At 43.7% G+C, this 24,590-nt stretch overlaps 1 protein-coding gene across 1 annotated transcript; it reads left to right on the top strand.

Annotated features, from left to right (window-relative positions):
* Positions 1-550: 550 nt before the first annotated feature.
* GSC (goosecoid homeobox) lies at positions 551-5,943 on the top strand. Its single transcript, XM_061613262.1, has 3 exons — positions 551-1,109; positions 3,118-3,377; positions 5,253-5,943. The coding sequence occupies exons 1-3, from the start codon at positions 746-748 to the stop codon at positions 5,403-5,405; spliced, it is 777 nt and encodes a 258-aa protein (XP_061469246.1). The 5' UTR covers positions 551-745; the 3' UTR covers positions 5,406-5,943.
* The last annotated feature ends 18,647 nt before the right edge of the window (positions 5,944-24,590 follow it).

The raw sequence follows: 24,590 nt of genomic DNA, 5'->3' as shown, positions 1-24,590 counted from the left end.
CAAACAGCAAGAGATCAACCCTAAGTCTGGCGGAGGCGGAGGCGGAGGCGGAGGAGGGTTCGAGGAGGAGTTCACTAAAAGCTAGAAAGAGGAGAGGTGGGGGGCGGGAGGCGAGATCCCACTAATGGAAAGGATTACGTTAATTTCGTTAATTCTTAATACTCAGAGATCCTTCTCTCTCCCTTTCCCATCCTCCTCCTCCGGACGAGCCCCCCCCGTCCCTCCCGCCTCCGCTTTCCCTCTTCCCCGCCCCCGCGATCTCCACTGACCAAAAACAAAAAAACAAAAAAACAAAAACGGGGGGGAGGAAAGAGAGAGAAAAATCTGGTTTTATTTGTGATCTGATATATAACCAGGAACTAAATCCAGGATGACGTCGCCTGGGTATAAAAAAGGAAAAGAGGGTTGGGATGGATTATAGACTCCCCTGCAGTTGCGGCCCGAGAAGGAAGCAGATCGGAGTGGAAGGAGGAGGAGGGGGGGGGAAGAGGAGAGGGAGAGAATCGCGCAAAGTGACTAGGAAGGGCCTCTTTCTTTCATTAAAAAAAAGGGGGGGAAGAAACTGTTTGAGGGCAGGTTACCCCCCCTCTCCTCCCCCTCCCTCCCCCAAATAAGCCCGGCGCTCCGAGCCTGGGGAAACCTCAGTCCCTTTCTGCTCGCATCCGTCACCGCGCGCGCTTTCCCGCCCTCCTCCGGGCCGAGCGAAGTTCGCCTCTCGCCCCCTCCCAGCAGCGAGCTTTGGGGGATGCCTGCCGGCATGTTCAGCATCGACAACATCCTGGCGGCCAGACCCCGCTGCAAGGAGTCGGTGCTGCTCCAACAGCCGCCGCCGCCTCCGCCGCAGAACGCGCCGCCCGTGGTCTTCTCGGCCAGCCTGCACGGCGGGGACTCCCTCTACGCCTCGGCCGCCGCAAGCGACTATGGAGGATATTACTCGCGGGCGGTGGCTCCGGCTTCCAACTTGCCCGCCCTCGGTGGATCTAGGCTGGGAGGCTACGGCAACTATTACTACGGGCAGCTCCACGTCCAAGCGTCCGCCGTTGGCCCTTCTTGCTGCGGCGCCATGCAGCCCTTGGGCGCTCAGCAATGCTCCTGCGTCCCAGCAACAGGTAAGGCAGAAAACTCTGCGCGCGTCCCCCCCCCCCACCAGCCCTAACTTTCCCATCACACACAGTAAGGAATCTGAAAGAGATCAAAGTTGCCCCCGGCTTTATTTGCTTTTATTCCCCCCCCTTCCTTTGCACATGGATCATTGTTGCGAAATGACAGTCATTTCTGGGACGCCACAAGACTCTTTTGTTGCTTGTGCTGCGACAGGCAAATAGGGCTACTCCTCAGGGGAGCGGGGGTGGGGGAGGATTTCAAGTGGACCACATTCCTTTCTCCCGTAGGAATGAATAGCAGCCCGTTCTCGTATAACTGGGAGAAAGTTACAAGGCTGGAGGGAGATGGGACTTGAATCAGCTCCCTGGCGACCTTCTCCATGAAGGCTGCTTGTATAAGCGACTAGCCCCGTCCTGGGTTCTGTTTCTTGGTCACGCCAGAGTGTGACGGAATGTTGGGAAGAGACGACAGATTCCATCGGGTTGGCTGGAAGTGACGTCCCACATTCAAACCGATACGACTTGTAAACGAAGTCAGTCTGTGTGGAGAACTGGGCTGGGTGGAGTTTTCCGAAACGGCATTCCTCCAAATTCCCTCCCCATCTTCAAAACATATCCCTTCTGACCATCCCTCAAAAACGCGTGTGTTGGGAACGAACACACCAGGGAACATTACTGGGAGAGTTTAGATTGACTTCTGAGTGAGGCTGCTGTCCCAAAGCATATTTATCTGACCGGAAATCCTATCAAAATAAGCGGGGCTTCCTTGTGAGTAAACAAGTGCTGCAAATGTGTTTATAGGGCTTCAGTGTAAGCTTCTCAGGCGGTGGCTCCTTCACCTTAATTTGTTTTTAAATTCCCAATCCTAACCACTTTTTGGTTTTAGTCCCACTGAATTAAATGAAACTTCCAAAGAAATATATTTGAGATCGGGTTGTAGATCACTACAGAATACGATAAACCAGTTTGGGAAACCAGATATTTGAACAGAACTAATGGACGATCCACACCCAGTGAAAATGAAAAAAGAAGAAGGAATAATGCCGATTTAAGCTTCAGTCTTAAACATATTTATTTAGGAAGAAGTTAAGTGCCACGAAATTTAGTGTAACTTTCTCCTGCCAAGATCTGTTTAGGTTACCGAACTGGTTGAAAGCAATGCACTCCTTTCTAAATACGTATACTCAGAAGAAAGCCTTCGTTTATGAATCGAGCTTTCTTCCAAATATGCGACGTCAAAGCCACAGTTTAATTCGGTTATTAGTCCTGTTCACTTCGACCGGGTTTTGGATCATCATCATCATCATCATCAATATCAATATCATTATTCCACCTTACCCCCAAGGAGCTAGTAATAATCCCCATATTTTCACAACCCAATTATGGGATGGTTTCTAGAGCTCTGGGCTCAAACTGCTTTTCTGAATTCAGTGGGATTTATTGTTTCAAAGGTTAAAGGTTTGGAGCCTAGACTCTCAAACCCCTCTAAATAGCCCTGTTCTAAACATATCGACCCTGAAGGACAGTGAACGCAAGAAGTTATTGTAAATCGCTGCGAGATCAATGGATACCCGAATAAAAATAAACTCCAGCCGACCTAAAATAAAGTTGATAGTAAAGATTCATTGAACTCACTGGGAAGCATTCCCTTGCCTATCTGAGTCTAGGATTGTGGGGTGGAGGGTCATGGGTGGTGGTGGTGGAAATCTGAAATAAATGTGTGAGGCTACTCCAGAGCTAATCCGGAGTAAGCGTGATGGGTGTGCGTGGCAGCCGCAACCAAACCCAGACTCTGCCCCCCCCAGTTAATGGAAGCGTTCCCACTTCCTCACTTAGAACCGTTGGGGCTCATCCAGACGACTGTATAATGTGTGACATGATTGCTTTGTGTATTAATTACGGCCTGCGCTTTTTCGTGGTGATAGCAGCCTGGGCTCCGAATTCAGTTTCAGACTGCGCCACATCATCTCCCTTTTGCACCCCCCCCGTCTCTCTCACTACTTTCTCTCTCCAGGCTACGAAGGCACCGGGTCAGTCCTGATGTCGCCGGTGCCCCATCAAATGCTGCCGTATATGAACGTGGGCACCTTGTCACGGACAGAGTTGCAGCTCCTGAACCAGCTCCACTGCCGCCGGAAAAGGAGGCACCGGACCATCTTCACCGACGAACAGCTGGAGGCTCTGGAAAACCTCTTCCAAGAAACCAAATACCCAGATGTGGGCACCAGGGAACAGCTGGCCAGGAGGGTGCATTTGCGGGAAGAGAAAGTGGAGGTAATTTGGAGTGTCTTCTGGACTGGATTGCATATGCAAAAGGGAAAGGGGATGGCCGGCCCTTTGAGGCGGCTTCTGTTTCTTATGTTATCCAAGGGAAGGGCCAGAGGTGTTGGAGATGGGGAAGAGAAGCAATTAATAGAGTTCAAAAGGCAGGAAGAAAGTTTACATCTTAAGCAGATGGCGAGCTCGCTTCTGTATTCTGTACAGCTCCTAGCTCGTCCTTGGTGCCATTTAATATATCATAATAATAATCTATAGCAGTTATTCAGAAGTCTAAGTAATGGAGCAAGCTCCACTGAATATGCACTTCTGAGTATCTACGCAAAGGACTGCGCTGCAACTCGCCTTACCAGCCACTGTCCTTCTCACCCTACTTCTGTATCGCTTATTCCAGAATGAGCGCAACTGACTCAAATGGAATGTAATTTTAAATACGCGTGTTTAGGAGTGCAATTTTTACTCAGTCGGATTAAAATAGCCTGAACTACGCCATAGCGGGTCCCTGAATCATAGCTTCAGTCCCGTGGATTCCCAGTTGGGCCGGGCATTGCTTCCATGTTAAATGGCTTTGCCTGATTCATCCTATTCTCTGCGCTGATCCACACGTTTACTTGGAAGTGACCTGCGCTGAGGTCAATGGAATGTATCGCTTGGTAAGCGTGATTACAATTAGCAGCGCCACGCAGCTTAAATTTGGTTTTAAGAGTCCCGGAGTCCCGCTCTTAGCACTTTGGGACGTCGGTTGGGCCCAGGACTCCCCTGTTATTTGGGCTGTAGACCAGACTGCAAATCAGCTCTGCTGTCTGACTGAATTCCAGGGACTATGTCAACAGACACTCTTGATTTCCTCACAACTAAAAGCACTCTTTCACATTTAAGTAGCGTCCGACAGTGTAATGGGCTCTGAGTAAAACAGTAGTAGTCTTGGCAGGCGCTGGCACGCCGATCCTACCCGCATTTGGTGAAAACAAGGTGAATTCGGGGAGATGGGCAACTGCCTCCGATCCTGGCTTAGGGGACCCTGTGCCAGGCAAAGAAAAAAAGGGGGCAGAGCTGGACGGTGCCATCCAGCTTGCCCCTCTAGGTCCCATGCGAGATGTCCCTCTTCTGGGGGTCTCGCTTTAGGATGCGACTCTCCTCCCTGATTAATTTATATTCTTGTAGGTCGTGAGCACTTTAGGTCCCCAATCAAATCTGTTTTGCTTATGACACACTCTTGGAGTTTCAGTAGGTAGGAGCGGCAGAACACTATTCGGATTAACTATTGAAAACAATTGTCACCCTGACACCTCCAGTCATGCAATTTTCACTTGGCTCCAGGTGTACAGCGATCCTCTACAGTGTAGAGCATAAAACACTTCCCAGTTTTGCAGATGCAACTGCAGCCGCCGTCGCCCCAGTACAACGCAGCAGCTCGGCTGAGAATACTGGAGAACCCTTGTGCAGGAATGAGGACAGATCCTGCCCTTTGCGAATAGGCGCAGCGAAGTGCAAGGTGGGGCTCTTAGTTCCACGCTCTGTGTGTAAGACCAAGGCCCTGCAGCATCCTGTAGCCTGGTCACACATGCATGTTTAAGTCATCTGATTGCCGTACACTTCTTACTGAATGTGTGAACCGGCTCCATCGAAAAGCACGGCGCTGGCATCGAGTGATAGGGAAGTTCCATCGCAGTGCATTCCTAGGCATGTCTACTCAAAAAGGAAGCCCAGGAAAGTGGGTATTGCATTGCAGGTTCAGGGGGCGTTAGATCCGTGGTGGCTCATTCACACACACACACGCACGCACACACACGTGTCATGTGCACCCCGTACAATACTGTTGTTTCAAGTAATGATCCCCTGTCCCCCGCCCGCATTTCTTTGAATTGGCAGGTTTGGTTCAAGAACCGCCGGGCTAAATGGAGGAGACAAAAGAGGTCATCTTCAGAGGAGTCAGAAAATACCCAGAAGTGGAATAAAGCTTCCAAGACATCCCCTGAGAAGCGACAAGAAGAAAGCAAAAGCGATTTGGACTCCGATAGCTGATAGCTTTTCCCTTCCAGCGCCCCCAAGGATAAATTGCCTGTTAGCTTGTCCGGCGGGATGGACTATCTGCTGGTACGACTTGCACGGAGAAGAGGTCTAACACTTATTGCACAGACACTGCCTTTGAAGGAGGACGGAAAGAGGGACCGTATATCTATGTGTGCGTGTGTGTGTGCGTGCGTGCGTGCGTGTATCTGTATATAATGTACAAGACGACCCTGGGAGCGATCCTTTTTAAATAAAACGTGTTGCGGAGGTGTTGCACAGGTGGATGGATGACGGGCACCTTTGTTTTGCTTGGCTCTTTTCTGACAGATTCCCTTTCCACAGCGGCAACGCGAAAGGATCACAGGCTGGGGCGGGGCGCACGTCTTGTTTAGTCTAGGGGCCTGAGCAGCTCTTTTTGTTTGGTTTGGTTTAAATTGTTTTGTCTGATTAGGTAAAAAGAAAGAAAGAAAAGAACTGGGGCGGGGAGAATGTAGAACTGGAAGCAAAAGCTATGCTATTTGTTATTGATTATTGACCTCTAGCCTCAGTCTGGAAAGAGATGCTAGCTTTCTGTGGCCTGAGAGTCAGTAAGGCTGCAAAACGTATTAAGCACGCTTCCTTGGCACTAAGCCCTCTTGAACTCATGGGACTTCATTTCTGAGTAAAGATGCGTGCGATGGCTTCTTTTCTCCACCGCGATCCTAAGCAGGGTTTCCTAGAAGGAAGTCGCACTGAGGCCGTTGGGATTTCCTGCTGAACATGGATAGGATTGCAGCTTTAGGTGAATAATCCAGGCTCACGGAGGACATTTTTCACAGACGAACCACAAATTCAAGCTAACTTGTCTAGATGTAATCCGGTGTAATCTGATCGCGTGCCAGAGGCACACAAGAGCCCTTTTAACGGATGTGAGGATCGGGCTGTAAAACTGAAAAGAGATCTTGGCTAGCCTTGCTTTAAGTACAGCTAGGAAGTGGCAGAACTCCGAAAGCGATTTTACTGTTAAAACAGCCCGCCCTTTCTCGTCGATGGCAATGGGACTTGTTTGCTTAGGATCTCAGCCTTCGATTAAAAAGGCAAAGCAGAGGGGCTAAAGTAACGGCAGGCTCGTTTTAAAATGAATCTTGACATGATGTGAAGACAAAGAATTTCCCAGGGTTTTAGGAGGGAGTTTTTATCAGCCCGACCAGGGACTTAATTTGCGACTTTCCCCATGCAAAAGTATGTACTCTGCTTCTGAACCAGGGCTGTTCCGTCATATTCTGTTTGGCAGTATCTATATCCGATGAATGCTGCTTCAGATAGTTCATTCTGGGGTGGGGGTGGTGGGGACACACAAAGGCAACTGAACAGAGTTTCTGGCACTTTTGAAAAGAACACAGTTCCGGATTCCTTCCTAGTAACCAGCTGTAATGCTGAGCGCCATTGATTCCATAGTTCAACACAGGGAGGAACTGCGGAGGAATCCAGTTCGCCAGAAAACCACGCTGTCTCTCCCCTTATTTCCGCAGAAATGACGTGGTTGCTCAGGCATCTGAGGCCGGAGCAAGACCCTCTTAAACTTGAGTAAGTTTTGTGCTACCATCAAACAGCGGCACCGATCGACTGTGTATATTGAACATCACTTCTGTATGTGGCATTTCCCCCGACATCCCTTTACCAACTCTCTGCGGACAAAATTAGACTAGCAAAAAGGGCGATGCATTCTTTGCCCCCACGCCTTCCGTGCAGAATGCTGATTGCAACCGTAGCAAATAATGAGTGGGCCATAATTGCTCCGCCAACATTGTTGCACCATGAATTTCGGCTCCGAGGTTTGAGATTTATGATGCTTGCGGAACATACAGAATTGGCAAGTGCTCAGTGCTTGTCCAGACGCACACTTGTCCACCCCCCTCCCCAAAGCATTGAGCACTTGCCACTAATCCTCAGTAAATCACCAAACGTAGACTGAGATGATACTGTATCGTTTTTAACCTTTCCATTGACTCGGAACAAGGCTGCCAAGCCTATACCCACTTGCCTGGGAGTAAACCCCACTGAACTCAGTGGGCCCTGTAGGGCTCCTCCATTCTACTTAGATGTTGTCCCGAAGGGGCAAAGTTTACCCCCATTCCGAAAAACGCAGTGCTGTCCTACCCGTGTCCACTCAGAAGCGAGTCCCATTGAGATAAGTGGAACTAATTCCCTGGCAAGTGTGTAAAGGATTGCAGCCACAGGTGCTATCTGAAAACAGATCCCGCTGATCTTCGCTGAAATCCTCTTCCTCCTCACCCCCCTCCACTTGTTAAACGTGCTTAGGACCGGGGTGTAGGTGTCTATCTCAGCGGCCTCCCACAAAACCCCGTAATTCAGAAATCATCAGACAGAGCGTCACTCAGTTACAGAGCCCGTCCTCTGGCCCGTCCTCACTTACTCCTGGGACAAGCGAGGCGAGTGGTGATGCTTGGTGACGTGTACCCCCCCCCCAGCAACGTCCCAGGGCGAATGTGATCCATCGTTCCGGGCTCCTTCGGGAGGAAGCGCGGAATAGAAAGTCAATGCAATAAATAAATGTGTGTGTTGTTAACGCGAGGCAAAGTTTGGTGAAAAAGAAATAAATTAAAACGTGACAATAGGAACAGAGAACAAAGGGCGAAGGCGCTGATATTCATCTCTGCTTTGCCGCAAGCCAGAGTTCTGCGGGCTCCTCTTAAATTACTTGCCATGTGGGCAGTTATTTGGACTTTCCAGTTGCACGATAATGCCTACTACATGGACATTCAGTTTTTATTTCTGTTGCACACAGTCTTAGCTTATGGCAATAGTAGTAAAAAACCAAAAGGAAAATGAAAACAACAACTGAATATAGCTTTTAAAAAAAGAAAATGCAAAATATACAAACATACAAAATAAATAAAAATATTGCAGTAATTCATGTAAAAAGAACATGTTATATCATCTCCAATCCATGTTGCCATGTATCTTTATGCAGAAATGGGCCATTCTATTCAATGGAACTTATTTGTGGGTAAGAGCCACAGCTATGAAGCATGTTCTCTTGTAAAAATTGTGAGATACTAAGTATAATTGCAGTTGTATAATTAAGGACTCAACCAGGATGAGGGCGTTGTTGGTGCTAAAGGAGAACACAAATATAGTAGGCAAAATGGAAAGTGGGTGGAAGAGAGAGAACCGGTGGGATACTGTTATTTCTGGATACAAATTCTATAGCAGGGATGGGGAACTTGTGGCCTTCCGGATATTGTTGGACCTCCAACTCCCATAAGCCCCAGCCAGAATAGCCAGTGTTAAGGAATGATGAGAGTTGTAGTCCATCATCTGCAGGACTGCAGGTTCCTCACCCCTGCTTTATAGGAAGGGAACCAAACTTTCAAATTTTATTGAATAAGTCTGCAGACCATATCAAATACACTTACAGATCTCCCCATGCTTCCCATCTTGAAGAGCAGGGCCAGTGCCAGGCAAGACTGGGCCCTTGGGCACCTACCTATTCATGGCTCACAGCACCATAGCCCAACACTCCCTCCCGACACAGGTGGTGTGGGACTAATAAGCCTGCCCATGCACCCCACCTACTTCTTCTATCAGTGTGCCTGATATGCACGCAGAGCATAAATACCTGTGATCAACCAAGATGGCAGCAGGGACATCAACCCCTTAGGGAAACCCCCGCTGCCATCTTGGATGACAGCAGGCATGCACGTACTGTTGCGCTGTGTGTAATTTGTGGGCTTAATTTCATTTAAAGCAATACAACAGCAGCAGAGTAACAGCAGATGTTGAAATGCGAGTGTGCCAGCGTGTGCGTGCGTTTGCCTAAGAAAGCAGGTTTTTACCCTGCATCAGCATCACTGACACTTGAGACTTAGTAAAATAAGAAAAGCTACTTTATTTATAGAAATACATAGTAGATAGAAAAGCAAGCGTAGTTCTAACTAGCTAAGTTGGAGGCATAATGCCCAGGTGTAGGGGTTAGCCTCATGGCTTGGAGAGAGCAAGACAAAGGGATGTCTCCTCTCACAGTCGAGAAGAAAAGGAGGGGAAAGGGTGGAAGGAGGAGGGGCAGGTAAGCTTCCCTGAAGACGTAACAGTCTAGCGACAGAAGGAAGTCAGTCGGAGCATCACAGGTAAAAGGTAAACAAGCCTATCCATCTGGAGGACCCTAGCTCTATCTCCCTTCTGGAGCACAAACAAAAGAACAAAACAGGAGTTACTCTTGCCCCACTTCCAACACATACAGCATACAAGGTGTGAACCCCGATGCGAGAGGTAGGTAGGGTTATTGGGCACACTTATTGAAGCCCATGCTGCCTGCATGAGGGTGATGCCTGGGAGCTCCCACTACATTGTTGTTGTGTAAATTTGTATATTTATTAGCAGAGAATGTCAACGGTCTGAAATGTGTGTGTGCCAGTGTGTGCGTTTACCTAAGAAAACAGGCTTTTACCCTGCATTGAGATCACTGAGACTTAAGACTTAGTAAAATAAGAAAAGCTACTTTACTTATAGAAATACATAGTAGATAGAAAGGCATACCTAGTTCTAACTAACTAACTAGCTAAGTTGGAGGTGCAACACCCAGGCTTGGGAGTCGCTCTCATGGCTCAGGAGAGAGAGAGCAGAGACAAAGGTGTCTCCTCTCGGACAATTGAAAAAGAGAAGAGAGGAAAGGGTGGAAGGAGGAGGGGCAGATAAGCTTTCCTAAGACATATCAGTCTAGTAACCGAAGGAAGTCAGTCAGAGCATCACAGGTAAGGGTAATCAAGCCTATCCATCTGGACGACCCTAACTCTGACTCCCTTCTGGAACATAAACAAAAAGACAAAACAGGAGTTGCTCTTGCCTCACTTTCAACATACATGACCTATGGCAGCATCAGGTTGCACGACCCGATGCCGCCACAAATCGAGGAATGGGAGCACCACCCTCCCACCCTAAAGAGGCTGAAGGGGCCCTCGGCCAGGGCCCAATCTGGCCACCCTGTTGAGGGAATCCTCTTGCTTATCAGCTGATAAGCAGGAGGATTCATGCTCTGTTGTGCTGGTCGCTGATCTTTTGTGGGTGTCTTCCCTGCGTGCAGAGAAGTGATTCTTGAAGGAGCAGCAACCAGCAACATGCAGGATGGAACTGTCCTGCTTACCAGCTAGTAAACTCAACTATTCCATCCTGCTCAGTGCTGCTGGTTTCACCTGCCTGCTTTCAGTTGGGGTGTGTGGGGTGGAGAAGGGGATACAGTGACTCTTCCCCCCCCACCAAAATTTTAATTTTAAAAACTCCCCCTTAGCCCCACCCCCAAATAGCTTCGGGGATGGAACCAGGGCAGGGTGGGTTGTCCCCTCTTCAGGACAGGGCAGATTGACCCTGCCCAGGGCTCACAGATTGGGGCCACGAGGTGGATAGGGACACACAAAGAGTGTCCTCTTTGAGTGGCTTTGGCATTTGTGGTTTGGTCTGTGGTGCTTTAGCCTCTCTGAATAGCTGCCCTCACCAGGCACTCACAATGCATAGTTCTACATGTCCTTAATTTAATTGTTCATCAATTTTTTTTCATCTTCATCCGGGCTGTGTGTGTGAGATTTGTTTCACACCAGATCCTCCTGATCTTCCATTGGCCTTCCCATCTCCATCAGTTTAAAAGCTGCTCTGCCACCATTTTGATTTTCAGCACCAACAGTCCTGGTTCAAGTGGAGCCCATCCCTTTTGTACAGGCCTGGCTTGTCCAAGAATGTTCCCGGTGCCTAACAAATCCAAACCCCTCCTCCTGATACCATTATCTCATCTTTGCACTGAGACTACATAGCTATGTCTGTCTAGCTGGCTCTGCATATGGAGCCGGTAGCATTTAAGAGAAGGCTACCTTGGAGGTCCTGGCTTTCAGTATCCTACCTAGCAACCTAAACTTTGCTTCCAGGACCTCACAACTGTATTTCCCCATGTCATTGGTACCAATGTGCACCATAATCACTGATTCCTCCCCAGCACCATCTACCAGGCTATCTAGATGATGGGCCATCCTGCCATGATCATGGCTCTGAATACCAGTTTCTGGGGAACAACGATGGGAGAGTGTTATTGCAATCATGTTCTGCTTGTGCCATTCCCAGCGGTTGATCATTGGTCCATCTGACTCAGTATTTTCTACACTGACTGGCAGTGGTTCTCCAGGGTTTCAGCCAAGAGTCTCTCCCAGCCCTATGTAGAGATGCCAGGGATTGAACTTGGGACCTTCTGCATGCAAGACAGATGTTCTGCCACTGTGTCATTCCTCCCTCGGAGGACTCAACAGAGGATGAGGAGGAATGGGAGACCTTGGATCGGGGGAAGGGATGAGCAGAGAGGCAGCTCAAGAGCCTTCGCCATCAGACAAGGAGCAAGATCCTGCTAGAGCCCTCCTGTCAGATTCAGGGAGTGATGAGGAAGCTACTCTGACCCCAGCAGACAGGAGACTCCAACAGGTGTTGGAACAACTAAGGCAGTCAGTCTGTTTAAGAACCACAAGTTCTCAAAAGAGGGAAGGCTGATTGCAAACACCTGGCCTCTGATACTAAGCTTACAAGGCTGTGAGTGGCTTGGGTTCTTGCTGGAAACAACATCAGACCTCGTTGTCAGATCGTTGCCAGCCCTGCTCATGACTTTTGCCTTTGACCCTGCCCTGCCTGATTGGATCTTTTGTACCTTGACTCTGGGCTGCCGCAAGGACTCATCTGTTCTGCACTCTCTCAGCTCTTCCCATCCATATCCACGCTTGCTGTATTTGCTGGCCTGTTACTCAAAGCCTGACAGATTTACGGCTCAGTCACTGGCAGTTATCTGCTAATTACTTTACTGCAGCTATAAACTATTTCAACTCGCCTGGCAGAGACTGACACACTGAGCTACAGCTTTCCCCCCAAGGCATCTGACTGGCCACTGTGGAAAACAGGATGCTGGACTAGGAAGGTCCTTAGTCTATTCCCACAGGGCTCATACATTTAATTTATATCGTGCCTTTCTGCTATGAAGCTCTAGGTGGCATACATCAGGTTCCTTACTAGACACTCTCCCAAACCCTCTTTGACCAGATCTAGAATGAGATCAGATTGATTTAACTTCAGCAAATTTGTCACATTGTGCCTTCAGACCATGTCCATGTTATCTATCAAATGCTATAATATTTTTTTAAGTCCACACCATTATATATAAACTGGCAAATACAATTGCATGCCAACCAGCAAATACTGCTAGTAATTCACAAACTATTTAGCAATCAAAATTTAAGGAGGGATTTGTTTGCAAGGAGACCCTGGTGAATTAGACCATAAACAGTAAGGTATAAACATTGATAGAATTGAACGGTAAGGAATCATGCCCTAATTTAACTGTTAGTGATGCAGCTTAGTACTCAACAGAAGATATAAGATAATTCAAACTAAATTCTTTGGAACTATTTGTAATTTCCCCCCATGAACTCCTCACTATCCATACCATAAAGGACTGTGGCCTGCACCATAACTTTGGAATTACAAAGGGCAGGGTCAACCACATTACTTCCATATTTTCTTCAAAGTTGTATCACCATGCTGTCTGCCCTGCTTTATTTTAGCAAAATATTTTATGGAATATCAGTGCTTGGCCCATGCATCATGGCAAGAAAACAAAATTTGGCAAGTGTTTGAGCTGATTGACTTGCTTCATAGCATTGGCAAAGATGGCAGATTTTGCAAATGGAAAAAGATTTTTTTTTTTTTATAAAAGCAAAGTAAGTTTTTTATGTAAGGGAATGTGGTGGTGGAATGTAAGCCCCCTAGTGTCTCTGAAACTTTATTTCTCTTCTAGCCACAAGCCAAAATGTCCCCAACTTATTTAATATATATATATAGAGAGAGAGTTGCTACAACCATTAAGTGGTATATACATCAGAACCATCCAATAGCCATCTCTGATACCTCTGGAGAAATATTTAATCTTTTTCATCTTTAATGAAGATGGAAAGTAAATTATATTGAAACAAATGGGGATGTACCAGGATGTGTTTAGGACTGGGGCAAATATCTGATAGATTGTCCCCATAATTTTCATGCACTTGTTAACTGATTCATATCAGGATTCAAAAGCCTGCTCTTGAATATGTGTAGAACAGTCACAAAACGACCTGGTTAACCATCATATATTCAAAACCATGCTTTAGATGATTGTAATTGATTTACAGCACCGCAGTCGTGTGTGCTGCTTTCTCCTCTTCCACTGGACAAGGAAAGTTCAAGGTTCTGGTTTTGGTGTACAAAGCCCTATACAGCTTGGCACCCGGATACCTGAAAGATTGTTTTACCCTTTAAATACCCAGTTGATCACTGCACTCTGCAGGTCAGGGCCTCCTGCAGACATCATCTTATCAGGAGGTCCATTCTGTACAACATAGGAAGCAGACCTTTAATGTAGTGGCATCTACCCTTTGGAATTCCCTCCCCTTAAATATTAGACAGTGCCATCTCTGTTATCTTTTTGGTGCCTACTGAAGACCTTCCTCTTTCAACAAGCCTTTTAAGTTGAGACCTTATCCCAGTCTGCATCTGTGTTAGAGTTGCTTTTTAAAGATGTTTTTAAAGATGTTTTGTTTTAATATGTTTTAAAGTCTGTTTTTATGATGTTTTAGAGTGTTTTTAATGTTTTCGTTTGCTACCCTGGGCTTCTACTGGGAGGAAGGGTGGGATATAAATTTAACAAACAAACAAACAAACAAATAAAGAAAAAGCTTCTGCTTTCAGTTTTGACTAAACCACAGTTTTGCAATGCAGCATTCACAGAATTATATCTGAATTCTCTGATTATTTTGATTCTGATGAGGATCATAGGAAGTTGCCTTATACAGAGTCAGACCATTGTTCCATCTAGCTCAGTATTGCCTACAGCAGCAGCAGCTAATTTTGTGGCCCTCCAGATGTTGTTGGGCTCCAACTCCCATCAGCCTCAGCCAGCATGGCCAATAGTCATGGATGATAGGGGCTGAAGTCTAGCAACATCTGGAGGGCCAAAGGTTAGCCACCCCTTGTCTACACTGACTTACAGTGGCTTTCCTGGGTTTAGATGGGAGTCTTTCCTAGCTCTACTTGGAAATGCTGGGGATTGAATCTAGAACATTCTGCATGCCAAGCATGTGCTCTTCCTTTGAGTTAAGGCCCTTCTTCTGGCTCAATATTCTGGTTTGTTTATCTAGAATTAGCATAAACCATAGTTTCTTGAGATCATTTATAGCTTGAAATAGTGGTTTAGTCAAAAGCTTTTACTCTCCTTCGCTCATATGCAAAGGAGGAGAAGGAAGTGTGAGTATGCAAGCTGGAGGCATGCTGCAGCTCATTCACAATGGTCTAAATCAGCCTTTCCCAACCAGTGTGCCTCCAGATGTTGTTGGACCACAATCCCATCTTTCCTGACCATTGGCAATGCTGGCTGAGGCTGATGGAAGTTGTGGTCCAACAACATCTGGAGGTACACTGGTTGGGAAAGGCTGGTAAACCATAGCTTAGATTGGGGATGGGAAACCTGTAGCCCTCCAGATGTTGTTGGACTATATCTTTCCTCATTACTGGTCACTGGCCATGCTAGTTGGGGCTGATGGGAGTTGGCATCCAATAATTTCTGGAGGGCCACAGGCTGCCCTTCCATGATTTAGATGATTGATCTGAGGCTGAGCCAATGTAGAGGACTAGTGAGCTGACCAGACATATTGAAGCCCTTGAGGAATAATCACAAGGCCTCCTTAAATTGCACAGGGAAGTGCAGGATATTTGTTCTGTAAGCATGGAACCCTTCTTCAAAATTATTGGAATCATTCTTACCCTCACTGTCCTGGCAACCATTTTAATACAAAGCTGCTTGCAGCCAGCATTTTCCCTCTGGTGGCTGCTGAGTAAGTTTGTTATAATGAAAGTTGTTTTCCCAAAAGGAGATGAGGAGGGGTTGAAGAGCGATCCATTTACTTGTATTGCTAAACTTTTGGAAGGGATGCATCTTCCCCACATTCTCCTATAATTACACATGTTAGAATCTGGATCCAGACCAGCCATTTCATGAACTGCAAGGCTGTTTCCATTCACAGAAGTGAGCCAGATCCGGTGGAGACTCCTGCTCTGTGAAGGGATGTGTCTCCTGCTCTGCTGGTGGAAGAATGAGACACAAGTTTTTGCTAATTCCCTTCTTCCCTGTAGCTATCAGCACCACCGCCCATCATGTTTTGGATGGACCCGCAACCACCTGGAGCAAATTTTGTGAGGCATAGGGGGCTGGAGGGGAAGGAAATTAATGAAAGTTGCCTCCTGTCCTTCCTTCTCTTCCGTTCCTATTCAGAAGTAAGCTCTATTGATGTCAATCGGACTTACTCCCAGGTAAGTTTATATAGAATTGCAGCTGGAAAAAAATAGGCAAGGACAATCCTGGGATCAGATTTCGGTTAAGAGAATGTAAATCTTTTAGATACACTGAACAATGAAGCAAATGGCATTAGGATGAGTGGAATCATAGCAGCTATTGGAAAAACTCTCCCATGCTAAAGAGAGCTTGTATTTTTTTTTGCATTGCAATGCATTTTTTAAAGTCTTCTAGATTTTATCTGCAACATAGTGTAGTAGACAAAAACCCTAGGAGATTTGAACTGCATTTAAACTTCAGAGGTCTATATTCCATTTATGACACGTGTTTTCTTACTTTGCAGACACTGAAAGTCTTAAATGAATACAACGTAAGAGTGTTAATCAATTTACTTTAAGTCTCCAGGGTTCCCATGACATTAACAGTGCAATATGGCAACTGTAGCTGCAGATTGTTGGACTGGAAGTGTGCATTTTTAGGGGCTCAATATCATGTAAAATACGGTTACTTCCAAACTTTTAATATCCATGGAAAGTAGGCAAAGCTGGACAGATGCTGGAAATGAATTTAATTCTTGCTGTGTGTGCCTAAGTAGTGAACTGATGCATAAAGGGTGTGTAGACAAATAGTTTCTGAATTGCATAAGGAGTAAAACTGTATCATGCAACCCAATTTGCAAATTATGAAATATAGGCTGAAATCCTGTACACACTTCTCTGGGAGTAAGACCCATTCAATTCATAGTGCTTATTTCTGAGTGGACATGCACAGGGTTGCACTGCTAGCCTTAATCAAAGGGTGATAGATTTCTTTCTTTAATAAAAGCTAATTTGGGGGTTAAGTTGCTTAAAGTTGGTCTTTAGGTAGTCTCATGTACATATCAGTGCATTGCTTTAAATGCTAATAATATTATATATGTTATTATGTATTTCATAACATATAATATCACTGGCATATGATGATATGTATATGAGGTGGCTTAGGAGACTCACTTTAAGCAAGTTGGCCCCAAATTAATTTCCTTTATGAAATAGCCTGTATTATAAATCATCCTACTCAATTAAAGTAACCATTGAATTTTGAAGATCTCTCTCTTTGTGTGTGTGTATTCATTTTACTGATTGTATGTATTTATACCTGGACATTTCCACCTGACTTTTCCATTTAAAGAAAATGCTCCAAATGGTTTAACAAATATATAAACTCAGACCACATACTAAAACACCAGGAGAGCTGTCTAAAGAATTTAAAAGAACTCTCTCAGCAGTGATCCATGAGAACATCAGTGAACAAAAGGGCACCCGGAAAGTACATTGGCAAAAATTGGATGGATCTTGAGCAAGTTAATCACAGGACTAATTTATGAGAGGGAAATGATTTGATTTCCTGCCAGCAAGAGCCCAGGGCGGTGTGTGTGTGTATATATATATATGTGTGTGTATGTGTGTGTGTGTGTGTATGTGTGTGTGTATGTGTGCGTGTATGTGTGTGTGTATATATACACACACACACACATACACATGCATACACACACACACACACATATGCACAATAGGCTGGATATAACTTTAATAACAATCCTAAATAGGCCAGCGGAAGGGCTGCTGGAAGTGGTATAAGTGTAAGGAAGGCCCTCTGGCTGGACAGTGCTCACACTGCTGGATACACCCCCCCACGATGTTGATGATTCTAGCTCTCATCTGCCCCTGCCAGCATGGCCAGTGGTCAAGGATGATGAGAGTTGTGGCCCAACAATGTCTGGACAGCTCCACATGGGCTATAAATGGCCCATGAAATGCTCTGTGGGTGTAGAAGTCATGTCAGTGGTGGTCTACCAGCAGTGGAGGGAAAACGGAATGTTTCAGGGAAGTGTCAGGGGAGGCCATGAATCTGTAGACCCCTTGTTCCCCCAACACTCCAACATGCCCCCCAAAAGGGCCTCATACTTTGCTAGCTGGCTTAGTAATTTTCCTTGAACTGAAGTCAGCGGGAAGGAAAAAAATTAAAATGGAAGAAAAAAGTGAGCGAGCGAGTGTGTGTGTGTGTGAGAGAGAGAAGGCCAGCCTTTCACCACCTGCCCTGGCCATAGCTGGCCAGATTATGGTTTTTCCAGCATGGACTCTTTTGTCCCACCCCCCACCCCACCATACAATTGTTCTCTATGTACATCAGTGATGCCCCATGAACACTTACAGAAGAGTAAATCCCATCAGTGGGACTTACTTCTGGGTAAATATGCATGGGGTTGGGCTGTTAAGCAGTATCTAAATATTTACCTGGGGTTTCTTTCTTTTTTTAAAAAGGAAAATGTTTTATGTGTCTGCAGTTGAACTTTGGGTTCCTGCATAGTGAACACACAACCCTTTTTTGTATATGGAGCTGCTGGTGTGGCATAAAATATTTTGGTTCATGCATAAATCACAGCTATTTGCCCATCAGACACTTCGTATAGGAGGGAGTCTGGGTTAATGAAATGCGATTTTAAAATTCAGGAATACATCACGGAAATCATTTCATGAAACCTTGTGCACAATCGCTTGCAAACCTCCTCAAATAAACTTGGTGAATATATTGACAGCAAGGAGAGCTGAACAGGGCCAGAGTGAATAACTCTTCATTAACAAGAGCAGAGAATTGGAAAGTATCAATTTTGTGCCAAATGGTACCCTGTGGTGAATAATTATGGCCAAGCTGTAAACCCCTTAAAAGCTATAAGGCACCACTATAATGAAACACATAGCTGAAGTTCACAGTATGTATATATTGAGAGTTTTTGCTTGAAAATGCAGCTCTTTCTGTTCTTAATGTCTAGTTACCGCTGAGGGCTTGTAAGTGTTAGAGCTTTGATTAATCATATGAAATAAACTACTGCTATTGTTATCAGTGTACGTCTGCAGTGTGTGTATCTATGTGTAAAGCAATTATTGGGTAAAAAAATCAAACTTAATATATCTTTATTTGATGCTTTCTTCTGTGATACAGAACTAATAAATAAAGATAATAGAATCAGAGGGTTGGCTGGTACCTCTATGGTCATATAACCCACCCCCTACCAATGCAGCAAGCTTCATGGCTGAGTGGAGGTTTGGACCAGGCTCTCCCTGCTACTCGCTTGAAACTGTAGAAATATATTTGTATATTTGGTTGGAAAATGAAATTTTCATCCAGTTCTAGTGGGACTGGCAGAATTTTGAAAGTGGAGAAAGGCTCTATTGCATCCTTGGCCAGCCTGGTGTCCTCCAGATATTTTGGACTACAACTCCCATCAGCTGGCTGGGGCTGATGGGAATTGTAGTCCAAAACACCTGGAGGGCACCAAGCTTGACTAGAGTTTTTTTACCCTCCCCCTTTTCTCTGCAGTCTCCTCTTGTCAATCACAAAATAACTTGTGAGTTAACTAACATGTTTTATGCTCCAACCTGGAAATGATGTTCCAAAAATCTTGGCCACTTTTGGGACCTCTAATTTCTGAGGAGTCCAGACTAAAAGTTCTAAATGTGTTAGTTTATTTAATGGCTCAAAACAGGAATCTACGATGCAGTTACTCCCATAGATAACTTTGTTGTGAAAACACCTGCTCAGTCAGGCTACAGCCTGCATTTATGGGGTGGGGGGATACTGGACCAACAGAGTTAGCCTCTTACCGCACTGAAGAGACAAAACCAAAATCTCCTCTCCCGCCCCCCCAACCTAGTGCTGCTCAAATATTTCCTGGCATTTGCCTGTGCCAGATTTGGAATCCCTATTTGTATACTTCCTGATGTGGCTGCCAAACTGTCATTACCAATCATATTTACAAACTATTTGGCTTCTGAAAACTTATAATGTTAGCCAATGCACCGTATATCAAAGCCACATATGCTCAAAATGTCATTTACAACTGCCATAAAATATAAAGCTGTAGCTACATGTCAAAGCTTCTGAGCCACACAGGAAGCAAGTTAGGAGGAGGAGGAGGAGGAGGAGGTGAAATGAAGGAATAATATGTGGGCAAGGACATGTGATCAGATTGGACAATCTGAAGTGAGCCAGGCTGCTGGGCTGAGACTTGAAGGAAGAGGTGGTCAACTTGGAGGAAAGGGGGAACTGGTGGAAATTAAGTTCCTTTTGACTTGTAGATGGCCAAAGTCATTCCCTCCTCCACAGCCACCCTGTACACAACTGAATCCTCTTAGCATTTATGAAGACTATATGACCTCCATGAAACCCAAGCACCCAAGTGGCTCCATTGCTTGCCTGCCACTTGTCTTGTAGTGGTGTGGCTGTGACTGACTGAAGGTCAACCAGCAAGCTTCATGGCTGAGTGGGGATTTGAACCCTGGTTTCCCTGGTGCTAGTCCAACACCCTAACCACTACACCATGCTGGAATGCAGTGACCAGACTGCTCCCAGGAGCAGGCTACTGGCAACATGTTGCTCCTCAGCTGAGAAAGCTGCACTGGCTGCCAATTTGCTACTGGGCGAGGTTCAAGGTTCTTGCGTTAATTCACAAAGCCCTAAACGACTTGGGTCCAATTGTCTGATTCCTTCTGCTCTGTCCTAGTCACGGAGATCCTCTGGTGGGGCATTCCTTGTGGTTCCCCGTGTCCCTGAAGTTTTACTAGGGACTGAGCCTTTAGTGTGGCAGGCCCTGTGGTTCAGCAGGAATCATTCCTACCTTCTTTGAGATGTCCCCTACAAACTTGGTATTCAGACAGGCCTTGGCAATGTGAATTTCTTTTTACCAACCAGTATTTATTGATGTTTTTACTGGTGCTTTCATTGCCATTTTTATTGACCTTAATAAAATTTTGTATGCTGTGTATGGTCTTGCTGTATTTTTGTGAAAGTGCACTCTATAAATACTTAAAGAAATAAGTACATAATACATATTTCTAGCTCTCTGAGCCAGGGGTCACGAGCCTTTTTGAGCCCTTTATCACATTTGCAAATTGGAGAACTACATGCACTGCATCCTAGCACAACCTCACCTACAATACCGGGCTTCTTTCAATTCTAATTTCAGTGGAGGGATGGGTGGTGACCCTGCAGGCAAGCCCTGAGTGGTATCATTGATTGGATCAGATTATGAGGATTGGTTCTCAAAATTAGTTTGTGGATAGGGATGGACTATAATGACCAATTTTTCTGATTTAATTTTCACTTAGAAAAATGCTTCTTTCTTTCCCCACTGATTTCTTTAATAATGCCTCACAATAGGACTTCCCGGAAGTGAGTGCCCAGCTGGTGGTTGTCTCTGAGAGATCTCTGCCTCAGAGGAAGCTTTTTTCAGTTTAAAAGCCAGCCAAGAGGAAACTTTGACTGGCTTAAATGTTCTCCAAGGTAAAGGTGAACCGATCAGATTTTCCACAGGACTTCGTTGAGCTGTCGGCGGCTGGAATTGATCAGGAATTCCCTGAGATAAGAAGGCATACCGATTGGCTGAAGACGGGGTCAGGACTTCCAACAAGCTGTACTGAAAAAAAGCGAGGCATTTTTTTTCTTCTTAAAAATGTTCTTAACCAGCGAGCCTCCTTCTGTCTAAATCTTATCATTTGGCTTAAATTACTACAGTAAAAGGGATTTGTTTACGAATCAGCAACTGAGAAATCTTGGTGAGACATACTTTTTCTCTGTTAAATATAATTAAGGAAGAAAGAAAATGTAAACAATTTATATATATATTTTTTACGACAAAAAGCTGGCCTGAATTTGGAGTTATAAAGATTAAAAACGGATGAGAGGCAATTATTATTTGATGGAAATATATTTTGGACTATTTTTCTCCTTGGATTATTTCTTTTTGGATGAATCTGCTGTTCGTATATGTTACTAATTGCTTGGTGTTGTGAACCAGAATTGTTTTGCATTCCTGGACGTAGATAAGAACTGTGCTGGCCGGACTATAATAACAGGCCTGGAATATTAACTCTTTTGTTGGTGGAGGGGAAAAAAAAGAAATAGACTGCCTCTAGGTTTTGGAACAGTGGTTAATATCAGAAATTAAAGGCTTCTTTTGAGAATGACAACTAGAAAAGCAGCTAAGGCTCAGGAGCGAAGAGGTTCAATTGATCCACAGGAAGGGGTTATACCCCCAGATATGTTTCAAAAAATAATGGAAGGGATTAGTGATCTAAAACAAGAAATGAAAACTGAATTGAAAGATATAAAAGACCAAATTAAAACACAAGTGGATGAGATTAAAGGGACAATTGGGCAAATAATGGAGGATGCAAAAAATACTAAAGAAAAGGTACAAATCTTGGAGAATAGAACAGATATATTAAATCTGGAATTAGAAAAAAATTTGGACTACATGGCTGTGATTGACTTGAGAAATAAAGAACATTGTTTGAGATTCCGTGCAATCCCTGAGGAAACAGGTGAAGATATCAGAGATAAAATTGTTAATGCCTTAGTAAAATCTTTGGATTTGAATGAAGATTGGATGAAATTTGAAATAGATAAAGTTTATAGAATTAATTCCAGATATGCAACAATGAAAAAAATTCCAAGAGATGTGCTTGTTCACTTTATAAAAAAGACGACCAGAGATATGATATTACAACAACACTTCAACAATACTTTTAAAATTGATGGTAAGGAAATACTGGTGATGAAAGAAATTCCTATTAGACTTTTATGTAAGAGAAAAGAATATGCTTTCTTTACAGAAAAACTTAAGCAATGCAAAATTCAATTTAGATGGGATGTTCCAGAAGGAGTGATTTTTACATTCAGAAATATTGATTGAATACTGTTCAAAAAGCAAGGGATTTCTTCAGAAAAGCTTCAAAAGACATGGAAGAAGATAAACTCAAAGATATGGATATAATTCCTGGGAAACAAAGTCAACAGGAACATGCAGAGGAGGGGAAGGAAGATGATGGATTAAAGGGAGCATCAGGTACATTTTAAAATACACGCTTAAAGATGGATTACAAATATCTAACTTGGAATATAAATGGAGCCAACACGGCGCAGAAGAGAAAGAAAGTGTTTCATTATTTGAAAAAATTAAAATTGGATATAATTTGTTTACAAGAAACTCATATTAAGAAGAAAAATTCCAAATATTTGATTTGTAAAAATTTGGGTGAAGAATTTATTTCGGCTGGATTAAAAAAAAAATGGAGTTGTTCTTTACATTAACCCACAATTGCTTCCTAAATTGATATTACTGGATGATAGCGGTAGATTTGTGGGGGTTGAAATTACTTTACAGGGCATAAAAATTTTGATAGTGGGTATTTATGCCCCCAATGAAGATAAAACAAGGTTTTACACAGGATTTATGGAAAAATTGTCAGAGTTTTCATATGATCATTGGTGTGTCATGGGTGATTGGAATGGGGTAATCTCACCAAAAATTGATAGACTTTCTGAAAAAAATATTAAAGAGACACAGGGTAAATTACCGAAGATTTGCTTTGAATTGATGGAAAATTTAGAATTGGTGGATACCTGGAGATATATAAATGATAACGCAAAAGAATTTACTTATTTTTCAGAAAGACATAAAACATTTTCGAGGATTGATATGATTTGAATGTCTAAAAATCTAGTGAAAGATATTTTTAAAATGGATATATTACCAAAAACTTTTTCAGACCACAATCCTGTGATATTAACTTTCAAAAAAAAAAAATCTTGGATTTAGATGGAGACTAAATGAATCTTTATTACAGAATGACAAAGTAGTACAAGAATGTAAGAAGAAATTAAAAGAGTTTTTTGAACATAATTTACATAAAGGAACAAATGAAAATATTGTTTGGGATACAAGTAAGGCATTTATGAGGGGATATTTTATTAAATGTAACTCTGAATTAAAAAAAAAGAAACAACAGAAAATGCAATTAATTTTGGAAGAAATAAAACAAAAAGAGGAAGAATTGAAAAAGAATCCAACTAAAGTTTCTATTGTAAATCAAATTAAAATGTTACAGAATCAAGTATCAATGCTGACAGTTAGAGAAATTGAAAGGAAACTAAATTTTGCTAAACAAAGGACTTTTGAATTTGCAAATAAACCGGGGAAATGGTTAGCATATAAATTAAGAAAAGAATGTCCAAAAAATATTATTTTAAAGATACAAGAAGGAGATGAGATGCTGACAGATAATGTAAAAATCAAAAAGATTTTTCATCAATATTATTCAACATTGTACAAGTGTCAGGAAATCCCATCTGAAAAAATAGAAGAGTATATATCTAAACAGAATTTGCCTAAAATTACAGACTTTCAGAGACAAGCTATTAATGGCCCTATCACGTCAAGAGAGATATCTGAAGCTATAAACAAAATTAAATCAGGAAAGGCGCCAGGACCAGATGGGTTATCTGCAGTGTACTATAAATGTTTGGAGGAAGAACTCTTGCTACCTTTTATAGTATACAATGAATTCTATCTTGCAAGAGGGAAAGATACCGGATAGTTGGAAAAATGCTAACATAACATTAATACCTAAAGAGGAGCAAGATTTAACTAAAACAAAATATTATCGGCCGATATCTCTATTGAATAATGACTATAAAATTTTTACAATGATTTTGGCAGAAAGAATGAAAACAATATTGCAACAATTTATCCAGGAAGATCAATCGGGGTTTTTACCTAAAAGACAATTACGTGACAACGTCAGGAATGTCTTGAATGTGTTGGAATATTTAGAACAACGAAATGATAAACAAGCAGCTTTGATTTTTTTAGATGCTGAGAAAGCATTTGATAATTTGAATTGGAAATTTATGTTTCAGGTTTTGGAGCAAATGGATTTTGGAGACAATTTTATAAAATGGATTAGATCGATTTATACATCTCAGAAGGCTCAGATAATTGTTAATGGAGATTTAACGGATTCATGTGA

Source organism: Rhineura floridana, chromosome 2, assembly GCF_030035675.1.
Source record: "Rhineura floridana isolate rRhiFlo1 chromosome 2, rRhiFlo1.hap2, whole genome shotgun sequence".
NCBI classification, from domain to species: Eukaryota; Metazoa; Chordata; class Lepidosauria; order Squamata; family Rhineuridae; genus Rhineura; species Rhineura floridana.
This window is presented reverse-complemented; position numbering and strand designations above follow the sequence as displayed.

Bases quoted from the DNA above. Each gene is read 5' to 3' on its own strand.
- GSC (XM_061613262.1), top strand. From the start codon at position 746: ATGCCTGCCGGCATGTTCAGCATCGACAACATCCTGGCGGCCAGACCC. The intron at 1,110-3,117 runs GTAAGGCAGAAA...TTCTCTCTCCAG, and splicing joins CTCCTGCGTCCCAGCAACAG to GCTACGAAGGCACCGGGTCA. The intron at 3,378-5,252 runs GTAATTTGGAGT...TTGAATTGGCAG, and splicing joins TGCGGGAAGAGAAAGTGGAG to GTTTGGTTCAAGAACCGCCG.